The sequence below is a fragment of the Danio rerio genome, chromosome 11 (assembly GCF_049306965.1).
Source record: "Danio rerio strain Tuebingen ecotype United States chromosome 11, GRCz12tu, whole genome shotgun sequence".
Taxonomy (NCBI): domain Eukaryota; kingdom Metazoa; phylum Chordata; class Actinopteri; order Cypriniformes; family Danionidae; genus Danio; species Danio rerio.
In genome coordinates, this window is record NC_133186.1 from 28,425,920 (window position 1) to 28,441,013 (window position 15,094).

Sequence of the window (15,094 nt, forward strand, 5' to 3'; positions counted from 1 at the left end):
AAGCTCTCTCTTTTTTGTAAATGCTCAAATATTTTAATTGCCATTCATGAGAAGGAATTGCTTTAAAATTGTTCTGCTATTCAACGTCAATCTATTTCCAATCTGATCATAGCCTTGAAGCTGCGAAACTAGAAACCGGTGGCCCAAAAATGCCTGGAACTGCAGTTACTGTAATTGCTCTGGTCAGTTCTAAATGAGGTTCACTTAAGTGCAATTATCCCCCAGTGATCTTTCACATAAAGAGACTTCTTGAACATGAAAAAGTGGGCTCACACAATATGACTGCAAACAAGATTCAAATTGGAATCAGAGATGAATGGCTTCATAGCTCATCTGCATTCTAGTGATGAACGACTTTGCTAATGAAGACCGAGCTACTTACTGACTCTCACCGCTAGCACAGCACGGCTTCATATCGGATTTGGGCATAACAAGAGCTTTGGCATTTAGAGTATTATTGCGACAGCTTAAAATAGACAATATAAAAATGCATGGAGCAAAATAGTTGACCAGTCGCCCAACATCTATTGACAAGAGACTGTTTGTACATGAAAGGTGTGTTCACACTGGGCAGGATTGGTTATCTGCTATTTGAACTTTTGTGTGGACCAAACAAGTGGACTAAGACTGAAAATGGGTCTCAGTCCACTTACAAAACCACTTGAACTTGATTTGACTAAAATATTACGCAACAGCCATGGCCTAATGGTAAGAGTGTTAGACTTGGGATTCAGAGATTCAAGATTGCAGGTTTGAGTCCCAAAACCAACAGGGGTTGTTGGTGGTAAGATTGAATAAATAGCCACCTCAATGTCATGGCTGAGGTGATTCCCTTGAACAAGGCATGCAATCCCTAACTGATAAACGCTCCGGGTTTGCATTCATGCATGTAAGTCACTTTAAATAAAATCATCTGCTAAATACATTCATAACATGGACCAACGACATTTAAAAAAAAAAAAAAAACACGATGTTACAGGATGTGCCTAAAAAAAATCTTGATGATCCCATTACAGTTCAAATCAGGCATTGGAAACTCAGTATCTTATAGCAGGTCTTTATTTGGGTGTGTGGTAGAGAAATTAATGGTACTCTTGTGACTCATTTACACACTTTAGTTTTTCATGAGATAAAAAATAGTGTATATAAACAATGAGCATGATTAAGAGCATTTCCGAAAACTTTTGCTTCTTAATTCATCCCATTTTCAGTTATACAATTGTCAGTATTAGCCTCTGTACACTGATGTATCCTTAAGGAACATAACCTAACAGTACTGGGCTCTCATCAAAATAATAAGCTGACTAGTTTTAGACAACCTCAAACTAATCCGTTTTGAACACTATTGAATGATACACATAGTAAAGATGAAGATGCTGCGATAGGACTGCTGTAATATTAATGGTGGCAGCTTGTCTGAATTAACATAGCTTACCAGAATATAAATTATTCTGCATTTAACTAATAAACGCTAATTATTTTAACACTAGCATTGCAAGGGTGCTATGCTCTGACTAATTTCTATCCAACAAGCACCAACATGCAGTACTGACAACCACTGATGGCTGCAGAAAAGAAAAGAAGACAATACAAAACACAGAAAAAGAGTAATAACAAGCAATACATTTTATCTAAATATTTGATATCTTTGTCAGTGGGAAGGGAGGACAAGCGGGTTACCTTTCTGAGATGGGGAAGCCATGCGTTTAGCTTGCCTGGACCCCATTTACCAACAGGGGTCTGATAACTTCATCTCACGGACAGCCATTTGAATAATCGCTTCAACAAGGAGGAAAAATTAAAAGGCTCTCAGTGAGACAGGGCTGGGCAAAGGGCCATCTCTGAATTCCAAATGAGCTATTGGTATGCGAAAGGTGAGTGTCGGTCTCTTTTTGCCCACGTCAGACTGCTCAATCTACACATGCCTTGCTGCTAATTCAATGTCATTATGGATGTTCTCTCACCATCACAAACTAAAATCTGTCTGATTGTGAAAAACTAATAGAGAAACTAATGGGAAGCATACCACTTGTTGCAGACCGAGCGAGAGAGAGAGCGAGAGAGAGAGAGAGAGAGAGAGAGAGAGAGAGAGAGAGAGAGAGAGAGAGAGAGAGAAAATGATACACTGGTTTCACACAACACAAGTGTAAGAGAACAGATGTTTGGGCAGCACAGCTGGAGAAAGGCTTAACTTTTCTAAATGTGGGACAAAATCTCAACGACCAATTCAGCAGAGGAGAAAAAAATGAAAAATTATGCAAATGCATTAGAAAACACTGTAAACAGTGTAACAGTAAAGACAGCTCATTACACTGAACACCATATAGCGCCAATGTACAAAAAATATATAACAGTCACCAAATATCTAAAGCACCATACAACGGCCCATTTGGCATGTAGCCTATGGCATCGTTTAGCAATGATAAAGTAGGTGGAATGCATAAAGCCAGCAGTTTCCAGGTGAGTTTAGACATAGCGGCAGGATGCCCACTGAGGCCTGAGGGTAAGACGGAGACGAGCCTGTATGCAATACTGCAGAGGAGGCCTCGTCAGATCCTGGCATGGGAACAGTTATGGTGCGCAACAACAGATGCCATGCTTGTGTTCTTTAACAGCTCCCATTCCAGCCCATTTAGCAAAGCACTAATGAACAACATGAAAGATAGAAGACACTTAAGGGGTAATACCTTTCTTAAGACAGGATTTAAACCCGGTGTAACAAAAACTTCTTTCATTACCATTTTCACTACTTTACTTTTATTTAGGACACTTCACATGGTACAAATGAGATCAAATTAACAGTAAAATGCAGTTTGATAAATGAACCTTTCACATGTATGCATTATTAAGAATATTTAAGAAAATATTAAGTCACAATGTGCAAAGATGCGAGTGATATTTTATCATATTGAATGAAGATTTTAAGTTTCAAACTGACTAATAAATGACAGATACTGAAGATGCTTTTTTATGTACTCAATTAAAATGTTTTTGAACATTCGGAAATCAAATTAGGTTATAGTAAAGTAAGCATGGGCCAGTAAAAGTTTCTGATTGGTATGATAACCTTGGATAAAAAAAAAATCACGGTTTCAGGCTTTAACATTATTGTGATTATCGCTTTAAAATATATTCAATTTTTTTTAAATGTCGGGGTAAAAAAACAACTTTTTCCCCACTGAACACAATTAATTTTATCATAATAATTTTAAATATTTTAGAATAGTAAACATGTCAGGCTAAAGAGTTCAAATAAATCACTGACTTTCTGCTGTTTTCATTAGTTCCAAAAATACAGATTTCTTTACACCTTTGGATATCCATCTTTTCTTTGGATATAAAGTAAGCCACTGCACTGTTCAGCTCTATAGCATGCTTGAATGTTTGTTTATAAGCGATTTGTTTTTGCAGTTGTTTGCCGAATTGTGGCCTGACCAATAGCTTTTGATGTGGAGATACTGTTTCAATAGAAAACTAAATAAAATAGTTGTAAAAAACACAAACCTAACTACCGTAGAAAAATTTAGGTGATTTTAAAACCTAGACTTTTCCAAACCGCAGTAAAGCTTGAAACTGGTTATCAAGCCATGCCTATAGGGAGACAATAAATAAATATTTTCATAATTGAAAAATCTAGTAATTTCTTGATTATTTTACCAGTTCATCAGTAGGCTTTGGTCATTTTGAGTAATATTGAGTTAAACTCATTCTTTCTGATGAACAAAGAAATCACCAAGTCAATAGACCAAATGTCTGTTTTCTGTCCTCCTCAGTTATTAGTTATTAATAGGATCGTAGCATCATTGACAAATACTGTTTTTATTTACAACAGGGCATTGACACAAATATTAGGACTCTATTTCTTTACATAAGCTTGGAATTCGATTAGAATCGAGATTTGATTGAATTCCATATTTATTATGGACATATATCCAGTACATGTTAATTTTTCAGGAAGGAAATCTCTCACTAATCCTTTAAACTAAACAGGACACCTAGTCAGCTGGTACATATGTAATGTTACACCAAATGACATTGTTAACAAGCTGTTTTAATTGACATCTTTAAGTGCCTGACACACTGTTTACTTGAGAAATGATGCATTTTGGTAAGTTCAACTGTTACTTTTAGCATACCCGCTGGTGGAATGGAGACTGTTGCATACGAAGAGCCCCATGGGTCAAAATCATGTAACCGCTGACCAGTAAATGAGGTACAATGTGATCGAAACACTATTCCATAACAAAAATATATAATAAAGTTCCATATTTTGTTTTAGCATTAGTTTATAATGTAATTTTCACCTTATAGATCTCTTCCAATTTCTATCCATGTCAGAATATAATTTACCTACCAAACTCTAGGACCCTAACAGCATCATCCTTCAGGAATTGTTTTGGAGGGAAAACAACAGCAAAAACCTGTGCATAAATTTGGTGATGTAAAACAACATTTCCTTTAATGAAACTTAATATGTTCCATGATTCAACAGCTGAAACACACATACAGTGTCCTATAATATTTTACATCAATACACGAGTCCAAAGTTATAGACCTCAAAAAGAACAGTACATCATGCAGGAGTTACAACACATTTTTAAACAAATGCAACAAAGTTCTTCATGCAATAATTGTAAATACTAAAAGGCAGCAGTTTTAGCACAAGAACCACCAGGCGTGTTCTGACAGGCAACTGATGGTTCAATCATTTTCTGCGTTCTGTGAGCTGACAACCCAAAGACAAACAAGTCTGGTGCTAACGTGAATCTTTCACACTATTGTACTGCCACACTGACTGGGTGGGGAAAATATGTCTCGGGCAGTTCACATGTGTCCATCATTCAATATTTTAAGCATGCTGGTGCATAATTCAACAGTCTTTCTCTCCAATCGTACTATATTCTTTAAGCGAATGAGAATGAGGAGGGAATCCCATTATAACTAATAGAATGCTGCTGGTCAATCCACATATAGCAAAAATATGCAAGCAAAAATATGCAGACAAGCTGTCATTGTCAACCTAAAGCAAGACAGCACAGGCAAAACCACTGCTTTTTATGCACTACTCAATTTTAAAATGTTTGGCTATCTTGCAGCCTTCTTTTACTTTACAAAAGCATTATATTATATTATATTATATTATTCATTTGTTCGTTCATTCATTTTCTTTTCGGCTAAATCCCTTTATTAATCAGGGGTCACCACATCGGAATGAACCACCAATTACATTTTATTTTATTATATAACTTTAGTATAAATAACTATTAACTAGTGGCTTATTATCTGGCTATTAAGACGCTGAGTGTTTATTAGTACTTATAAAGTACATATTCTGCATGATCTTTTCCAATATCCCAAATATTATAATACTTTGATCTAACTACTACCTTAACTATTAATGGGCAGCAAATTAAGAGTTTACTAATGCAAAAGAAAAAAATAAAATTGGTTTATAAAAAGTGAGAATTGTATCTTAAAATAAAGTGTGATCTTGCAATATATTACATTAGTTAGGCTGGTAAATGTAAAGTGAATAAAAAAAGAAAGATTTAAACTTTAAAATATTATTTTCACAACATTACAAAATTACATCCAGAATCATTTTGCATAATTTTTAAGCAAATATTAAAACATTATGCATTAGACTTGCACTGTAAGTGACAAGAGCAAACCCCACAATATTAATCTACTTCATACTGTATTATAAGATTGCTAGTTTCCAGTGACTGAAAAAAAAACTTAAGATTAAAGATGAAAAGTCTAATATTACTACCCAGTATTAAAGAAAAACATATTCTAATTAGTTCAAATTAATATATTAGGCTTTTGCTACAGCATAAGCAGACAATTAAATTGTAAAATGCAATTATTTGACAATTAATCATAAGTTTAGAAAACATGATAACAAAAGGCATGTGCAATAAGATAACCCATGCACACTTAAAACATAGTCTTGTAAATGAAAACGCAAAAATAACCATTATATTGATCAAACACCCAAAAATAGTGACATCCATGTGTCAGCCTATTCACCTGTGCTATCACGCCTTAATGCACATTATGGTGGCTCCATGTGAATTATAAAGGTCAGACACTGCGACATAAACAAGAAATCAAATTCAAGGCAGAGCCCAACATGACAGAAAAAGGTCTGTTCTTGAAGTAGCTAAAGGGGAAAATCCAAAATACCTGACAGACAGCGGCTAACATTCCAGCAGCTGACTAGACGAGGGGACTTGTGCTGCACATGACAGCTAAGGTTACCAATATATGCTGCATGCAATCTTGCAAACGTGCTTTCATTTAGGAGCTGATTTGCATTGGATTCTGTCATCAAATGTTCAAATGCTAGACTGACTTGAATGAAATAGAAATAACTCTTGCACAACTTCACAAAGTCAAACTGCAATCGTCTATTTACCCGCACAAAAGCCAGAGCTCCCATGCATATTATTAATGGCACAACAAGTTGGCCAGGATTCGCATTTAAAATGACACGCAGCTGCCGCGCGTCTGTTTCCAAAATATTAATAGATTCGGCCTCCACCTCCAACTACTGTTAGTTGACAGGACCAAAAGTTGCTCGTTTGGCAGTTCCCTGTCGATGAGCTCCCTTCCAGCTCGCCTTACTGACCGAGTTTCAGTCACAAATATTTCACGTCAAACGCCTGTCAGTTGAGCGAACAAATAGCAGGCGAGCTAAAGTAAAGCTTGCGGCTAATTAGCAGCTCCCTCTCGCTACCTGTCTGACAAAACCGTATTGGCGGCTAGCAGGCTTGCTAACTAAACTTGTTCTCCAGTGACAGTGGAGCTTGCAGTGTCCCCACCTGCCCCCGACCGACGGCGGCAACCGCGACAGCAGCACAGCATTCGAGGCCTGGACGTCTGTCCATTCTCCCGCTCTGCTCTGAACTTCAACACCCCACAACTAACAGTTAAAGTCGTCCATTTTTCGCGGGCCCTGACTTCAACTTCGAGAGCTCCATGTCGCGAGCTCGCGCCGTTCAGCCGTACTCACCCGGGCTCGTGTCCGCTTCTGGAGGCCAGTGCAGGTCTGTCAAAGTTAGCCGCCCCCTCCCCTTCCTTTATTTCGATCACAGCTCCCTCTCTCCTCGAAATGAGCCTCAACTCTCCGTGTTTGTCGTGGGTTTGAGACCCGCAATCCCTTTACCGGTTTGTCCGTGGCGTCTCCTGGCTTCTCCGCCTCTCTCTCGCTCGTTCGTCTTTCTCTCTGAATAGCTAACATCCGGGGAATGCGCGGATCACAAATCCGGAACTACTTTTGGACAGAGAACGGCCCACTGTACCAAGCTGCGACAGGGATTGCAGCCGGAAAGTAGTGCCTGCTTTTAGTAAGAAGAAAAATATTACTAGAATTATTATCGATTTACTCTCACGTCGTTTAGCCCTATTATATCATAATTATTTTAAAATGATTGTAAATAATAAAGTGTTTCATCGATTCATTAAAAACTTTTTATTAAAAAATACTTTTACTAATCGTTTTCTTTGTCTTTGTAAAACAAATTGCCATTCATGGACCAGTGTAGATTGTGAGCTCGTGATTCTTTGCTATTTTTTATTATTTATCTTGAATATAACAAATAAATGGTGTTAAATAATGCTACATACAATAAAATAACAATAAATTAATGAAGGTTAATATAATAATAATAATAATAATAATAATAACAGGTTGACATATTAGCTTCTTTATTTCTTGTATTTTATTACATTATATTATAATATATTATATTATATTAAATTATATTCGTTCATTCATTCATTTTCTTTTCGGCTTAGTCACAGCGGAATAAACCTCTTATATTATATTATATTATATTATATTATATTATATTATATTATATTATATTATATTATATTATATTATATTCAATGTTGTATATAATATTTCTAAAATATATATAATAATTACCACCTTTACAACACAAAGTTATAAACCCTGGAACTTTTTTCTATTTAATTTTTTTTAGAATGGATAAATATCACATTCAAGTTTTTATTGCACCAGCCATAAATGTATGCAAAATGATTTACAGCTACTTCTTAACCCTGATTGCTTAAACAATACTGCCCCCTGTGATCCTGGAGGTGGACCACATGTTAAACCCATGCCTTGCATAGGCATTTATTACAGGTTGAATGGGTAACACTGTCTATTGTCTATAATAAATAAATAAAAACATTAAACAAATAATTCAGTAAAGTCTGTCTCTTTTACCACTGCTGTCTTGTGCACTTACTTTTGTCCCTCATCCGCCTGTGCTCCTTGTACACTATAAAAGCAGACAATAATGGAAATCTGAAACCTTTATTTTGGAATCTACGCAGCAGCCCTGTGAAGGAGCCAATCACAACAGCGAAAGCTGCGCATGCGCACTTTCAATCATAATAAGTTGTAGGAACTGCTCCTGCCGATCTGTCACACACTCAGTTCAAGTTTATAAGGGTCATTCGCAAAGGAAATATTTTAGTCCGCAGGTTATTTGTGAGTGAGCAAACAGGTAAACCTTTACTACGCTTGTTATGTTAATTGTTCTGTATTAGCGCGATTATAAGAGTAGCATATACAATGACATCGACAATGTTATATTGCTTTTAGAAAGCCACAGGTTTTGTATAGTACAGATTTTTCCTACTGATGCATTATACTGGTGAAAGATGACAGTGATGATACTATTTCTAACATTTAAGTTGAAATTAGTGCAAGTGCTGGGTCATATATTCATTTGACACTCGTTTATTTATTATTAGTTAAAATGCTACTTAGTAATAATTATGTAAGATATTATTTTGGGTCTGGAATCGGCTTTGGTATATTTTATTCAAAGGTTATATACCCGTAATCATTTTACTCGTGTTACACATCATGTGCAGTTTAAAATTGGTGAATTTATAAGCACTTGGTTATTTATTTATTTCATTTATTTATTTATTGCAAAATGAATGAATTCTAGTTGTGGCTAAAATTGAAAGTGTTTTACAAAATAACCAAGGCACTTCAACAAAAAACCCTTTATCTTTCGTTAAACACAATGATCCAAATTTGGAGAACAGCAATAATTACAGCACAGAGAAATGTTCAAGGTAAACTTTCTTGTTACAGCAGTCAAAAATGAGTAGAAATAGTGAAATACATTAATCTTTCTTTACTAAAGGGAACTTTGTACCAGAAACGTTCTGAAACGTTGTAAATAAAAAAAAATCGAAAACATTTCACATTGAAATGTTTTCAAATTGAAAAGATTTTACATGCCTTATAATAGGTGATTGAGTTTAAGAGTTTTGGAGCAAAAAGCAAAAGGAGTTAAACAGTTAAAATGGCAGAATCAGAGGAACGGAAACTGGAGTGATGTGTTCTTTAATTTTGGTCTCTTTCAGAATTCTATCAGCTGAATTTTGGACACAATTTATTTATGGTGTTTTTTGAAATGCCGGCAAGCAGACTATTGAAGTATTTAATGTGGGAGAAAGTAAATGTGTTAACCAGTTTTTCAGCCACCATAAAGGACAGCATGGGTTGAATTATTTTTTTTTTCAGTTCAATTAATCTTTATTTCTATAGTGCTTTTTACGATGTAGATTGTGTCAAAGCAGCTTAACATGAAGTTCTAGTGAATTAAAACTTTTTCCGTTCAGTCGTCACAGTTAAAGTTCAGTTTAATTCAGTTAAATGTAATGCAAATGTCACTGCTGAAAGCCAAAACACTGAAGAGCAACTTTCAGAGATACTGTACACTATTACAAGAAAGTACAGCTGAAAGGTCTCCAGGTTTTGAATCAATGTGGATTTGAAAATCGTCTCCACAGGCCAAGAAACCTAAAAGGTGACCAAAAGGTGAAATGTGCATGGAGTTGTAATGGACTTAAGATTGAACCATAAGCTGAGCCAATTTTGGACTTGTATCCACACCAGGTGACCAACTGCATGTGGTTTAAGATGTGTGATTTGAACCAGTTTAGTGCAGTCTAAGCAATGCCAAACACAGATTATATTTGAGATGTAAAAAGAGTCATCCATCATGTTGAAAATGCACCAAGGTCAAGAAGGATAAAAAATGACAAGCAGCCAGGATCCACAGCTAGAGGCAAATCATTTCTATGCAATGAAACTTGCAGAGGCCAGATTGAAATGGCTCAAATAAATGTTAAGTGTACAGTGAGTTTGTAATTAATATGCCAAAATTCACTCAAGAATTTTGTGTAAAAACATACAAGTTTGACATGGGATCGTAGTTATTGAAACTGTTCCAGGCATTGTTGATCCTTTTTGGAATGGGTGTAATCGAAGCAGTTTTAAGAGGCTTCTCTTGCTATGGCTGAAAGGCTCATCCCTTTTTCTGTACAACCTGCTGTCAGAGGGTTTCGGGCACGATAGAAAGTTTCAGTGAAAACTGGAAAGTTCAGCTGCCATTTAAATAAAGTTTGTCAGATACTATAGGTACCAAATTAATGACCATACTAGGAGGAGTCTAAAAGTGTTCTCTAATTTTGATCAGTTTTTTTTTTCTCAAATGTATCAATTAAGTATTTTATTCTGTTTCATGAAATATGCTTTAAAAAACTTCTCCTGTTAGGATGTCTTCAAACAAGGCTGAACCACTTCTTAGCCTTGAAGATATCCTAACAGAAGATAGATATTCTAAAAAGACACCTACAGGGTGGGCCATTTACATGGATACACCTTAATAAAATGGGAATGGTTGGTAAAATTAACGTCCTGTTTGTGGCACATTAGTATATGCGAGGGGGCTTGTAAATAACTCATTAAAGTATAAAGTTACGTTAAAAAACCAAGCACATCATTGTTTTTCTTTTGAAATTCCCAATAAGGTTTGTTGGGGTGTATCCATATAAATGGCCCACCCTCTAGAAATCTACAAATGTAGTTTTTTAAATTTTTAGTATGTTTAACTGATCATAATAAATTATTAACTGTGATAGTAATTAAGTTGTAATTAATTTGCAACCTAAATTATTTATAATTGCATGCAGTAACCTTAAACTGAACCCTAGTCCTAACCTTCTAGAACAGAGATGCCCAAAGGAGCGCCCGTGGGCCAAAGTTGGCACATGGTGACTTTTGATTTGGTCCTCTGTCCCTTCTGAAAAGAGAGAGAAGGGATGGGAAGGTAATTTTGGTGAATACCTTTGACAGAGATTTGGATTTCAAATTTAACTAAACTTTTTTGTTTGTGTTTGTTTGTTTGTTTGTTTTATTCCTGAGCAACAAAAAAGCCAACTGCTTAATTATATATTGTAAAGGAATCAGACTTTTAAAATGTAAATTCTGCCACTTGACAGATGTTTAGGTTTTTCTAGCTTTTTACATTTTTTAGTTATTTTTAAATATTAGCAAAAAAATTTACAAATTTCCCATGGCAAATTTAATGTAATTTGGTTTGGTGTAGATACATTCGGCCCACAACCCTCAATCAAGGTTGTTTTTGGTCTATTATAAGAAAAACTTTGGACACCCATGTTCCAGAAAGTTAAAGAATGTTACTAATTGTAAAATAATTTGTAACCCAAAACTCTCATTCATAGTCATATGCACATTAATACCATTTTAATAACTAAAATGTTTTCATTCAGGTTTGCCATGGCCCACTCCAACCCCTCAGCCTCAAGTGCAGAAGACAGAGGACTGTCTGAAGAGTTTGCAGTCCCCTCTCACGTGGAGGAGGTTAAGAAACTCATGGCAGACTTTGCCGAACATCATGGGTCGGCTGGCCGCAGAGTAGTCCTCATTACCTCTGGAGGAACAAAAGTACCTCTGGAATCCCGAACGGTCCGATTCCTGGACAACTTCAGCAGTGGTCGGCGAGGGTCATCTTCTGCTGAGTATTTTCTGGACTCGGGCTATGCAGTGATTTTCCTGCACAGGCATCGTTCTCTCTATCCATACACTCGCTTATACACAGGGGTCAATATACTGGACAGCCTACAGTTAGAGACTGATAAAGGGGACACTGGTCATGTACTGGTTAATAAGGAAGCACTTCCAAACATTGCCAAGGTTTTAAAGCGCTATCAGGCGGTGAAAGTGTCTGGATTACTACTTCCAGTGGAGTTCAACACATTGTCTGAGTACCTCCATCTTCTCAAAGCTGCAGCCCAAGCTTTAAGCTCCATTGGTGAACAAAGACACTTTAAAATGATTTTAAAGCAAATAAATTAGTAGTGGGATTACTTGTTATATTAATTTGTGGCTTTTTTTTCTAGGGTCCAAGGCTATGTTTTATTTGGCTGCTGCCGTTTCTGATTTCTACATCCCAGCGTCTGAAATGCCAGAACACAAAATTCAGTCCTCGAATGGGCCACTTCAGGTGTAGTATAATAAATACAATGTTATTTAGTCTATGAGATCACAGGATCTAGATCTAATTAAGCTATTTTCACTTATGTTCATCACATATAAATGGAAATAAAAGGAAAAACACAAGTCAATTAATTTTTAATTTACAAAATCTTTATTATATCTTCGTACTTTGTATACTAATATAGAAAAAGCACTGTTTGATAATAGATCTTTTTAAAATATATTTTATAATATACATTACCATCAAAAGTTTGGGGTCAGTAGGATTTTTAAATGTTTTAAAATAAGCTTCTCCTCCTCAACAAGGCTGCATTTATTTAATCAAAAGTACTGTTAGTATTACAAATGGTAAAATTGTGAAATGTTATTGCATTATAAAATAACTGGTCAAAAGTAGTTTATAATTTAATTTAATCATTTATTCCAGTGATTTTAAAGATAAATTTATAGCTTCATTACTCCAGTCTTCAGAACCACATGATCCTTCAGAAATCACTCAAATAATAATAATAATTATTATTATTATTATTAATGGTAATAGTAATAAAAGCAATAATGACTGGATTAAAAATTTCATTCAACTACATACAAAAAAGCAGTTTTTTGTTTTTTTTTTAATAAATATTTAACAATTTTTTTACATTTAATAAATGCCGCCTTAATGAACAGAAAAAAAAAACTGACCCCAAACTTTTGACTGGTAGTGTATTAATTAATATAATTCCTTTTTATAACAGTTGTGGACAGGGTTATTATAGTCAATTACAGGCAAATAACTTTTTCTCAATTAGTTGCCAAGCATGATACATGAACAATAAATATGTACAGCATTTTTATTATTTTAGGTAATTTTCATATTCATTCAGTGTATAAACTTAAGTATTTAATAACGTAGTCGAACATTTACCAGGGTTTCTGCCGGTTTCACCAAGTCAAATTTAAGATTTTTTAGGACGATTATGAATTTCATACCTCCATTAAGACCATTCTTTACCCCTTATGGTCTACAAATACATGGAGAACTTACAAATGTTATTGAATCATATTGTTAAATAGAGTTGTAAATAGAGATTTGTAAAAGTTTTATTGAGATGTGGTGTTAGGTGACTGTGTACAGCAGGGATGTCAAACTCAATTCCTGGAGGGCCACAGCCCTGCAGTTTAGTTCCAACACTAATTAAACACACCTAATTAAACTAATTGAGTCCTTCAGGCTTGTTTGAAACCTACAGTCAAGTGTGTTGGAGCAGGGTTGGAACTAAACTGTGCAGGGCTGCGGCCCTCCAGGAATTGAGTTTGACATCCCTGGTGTACAGGATTTGGTCGGACTGGGTAGTTTAACAATGGGCAATGGAAAATTAAGTCCTGTTTAAAAAGATTTAAGACCTACAAGTCAATGTTTTAGCAGATTCAAGACTTTTTAAGACTCCACAAACACCCTAATTTACAAATCAATATTAAATACGTTTGAACAATTAATACACTGTTACATAAGAAAAGGCATTTATAACTAATAAACTCTCATTCAAAGTGTTACCAAAATGTTTTTTAATCGTTATGAATGTATTAAAAGTAACTAAAAATAAAATAACAGTATTTAAATTTTTCTTAAATAATACTATAGTGTATTCAGACTCCAACAAGTCAATGCTCGGGCTGTTTTTGTGTCCTTTAGATAAGTATGAAGATGGTTCCCAAGATGCTGTCTCCACTAGTGAAGGACTGGGCTCCTCAGGCGTTTGTCATCTCTTTCAAGTTGGAAACGAACCCCTCCATCCTTCTGGAGAAAGCACGGCGTGCATTAGAAACCTACAACCACCAGGCTGTGGTTGCGAATGTTCTTGACACACGTCGCGGTTATGTAGTCGTGGTCACCAAAGACACTCAATACGAGCTGCTCCTCACAGACGAGGAAGTGCAGAAAGAGGCCGAGATTGAGGACAAGATCGTCACTAACCTGACCGCTGCTCACAGTCAGTTTATTTCTCAACAAATATGAAAAACCTTGCTGCGATTGCATTGCATGTAGACTCAAGTTGCTCTATGCGGCAGATCTAGCATCAAGTTTTTTTGTTGTATTCTAACAATCATGCTTCAAATTTAAAAAATAAAGTTGATTCTGGAAAGCTGGCTTCTGCAAATAAGGAAGTTTGAACTTAATTATTTAAGATCTAATACTTCAGATTAATTTCCTCTGTTAAAATAGATCAGCGTACAAGTCTTAATTTGTCCTTCAAGCATAGCGTTCAAAATTATTATATTATAAATGTATGCCTTTGTAACTATAATCTTAAGCCTAATATTACATTTGTCTTTGATAATAAAACTTTAGACTGATGATGGGAACTACACTGTAAAAAGTGATTAGTTACGTAAAGTGTTTACACCGATTGCCTTAAAAGCAACAAGTTGACTTTAAGTAAACCCATTGTAACTTGAACCAGTTAAGTTGACTTGATTTTTATAATTATGCTACTCACATTTTTTTAAAATGAACTAATCCTTTATACAGTGTCAGACTATTTTAGCACGTCTGTTTGTAATTATTACAATATTACATATTTGGTGACTCACTAAGTCGATAAAATCTGCAATTATAGCCTGCATTGAATTCAGAAGACACACTGGAGTCTGGAGGAGCAGATTTATTTTACTGTATGTCATTTTGCCTTAAGCTGGAAAAAACTAATATAATAAAGAAATATTGAAAAAAAGTGATTAGTTTACTCTTATTTATATTTTAAAAAGTGA

General features: G+C 35.2%; 2 protein-coding genes across 3 annotated transcripts in view; one reads left to right on the forward strand and one right to left on the reverse strand.

Moving 5' to 3' along the window:
- The window catches only part of foxj3 (forkhead box J3), a 130,206-nt gene extending 122,961 nt beyond the window's left edge, over positions 1-7,245 (reverse strand). Inside the window, exon 1 of one of the 2 annotated variants that reach the window (XM_001922238.8) lies at positions 7,019-7,237. The gene's annotated coding sequence lies outside the window, so the exon portion shown is untranslated. Of the gene's footprint in view, positions 1-7,018 lie in introns of both variants that reach the window. The other variant, NM_001326388.1, reaches the window with a different exon arrangement.
- A 1,152-nt stretch (positions 7,246-8,397) lies between these two features.
- Positions 8,398-14,474, forward strand: ppcs (phosphopantothenoylcysteine synthetase). The gene is made up of 4 exons (NM_001045240.1): positions 8,398-8,525; positions 11,617-12,158; positions 12,247-12,350; positions 14,019-14,474. The coding sequence occupies exons 2-4, from the start codon at positions 11,624-11,626 to the stop codon at positions 14,340-14,342; spliced, it is 963 nt and encodes a 320-aa protein (NP_001038705.1). The 5' UTR covers positions 8,398-8,525; positions 11,617-11,623; the 3' UTR covers positions 14,343-14,474.
- Positions 14,475-15,094: the final 620 nt, after the last annotated feature.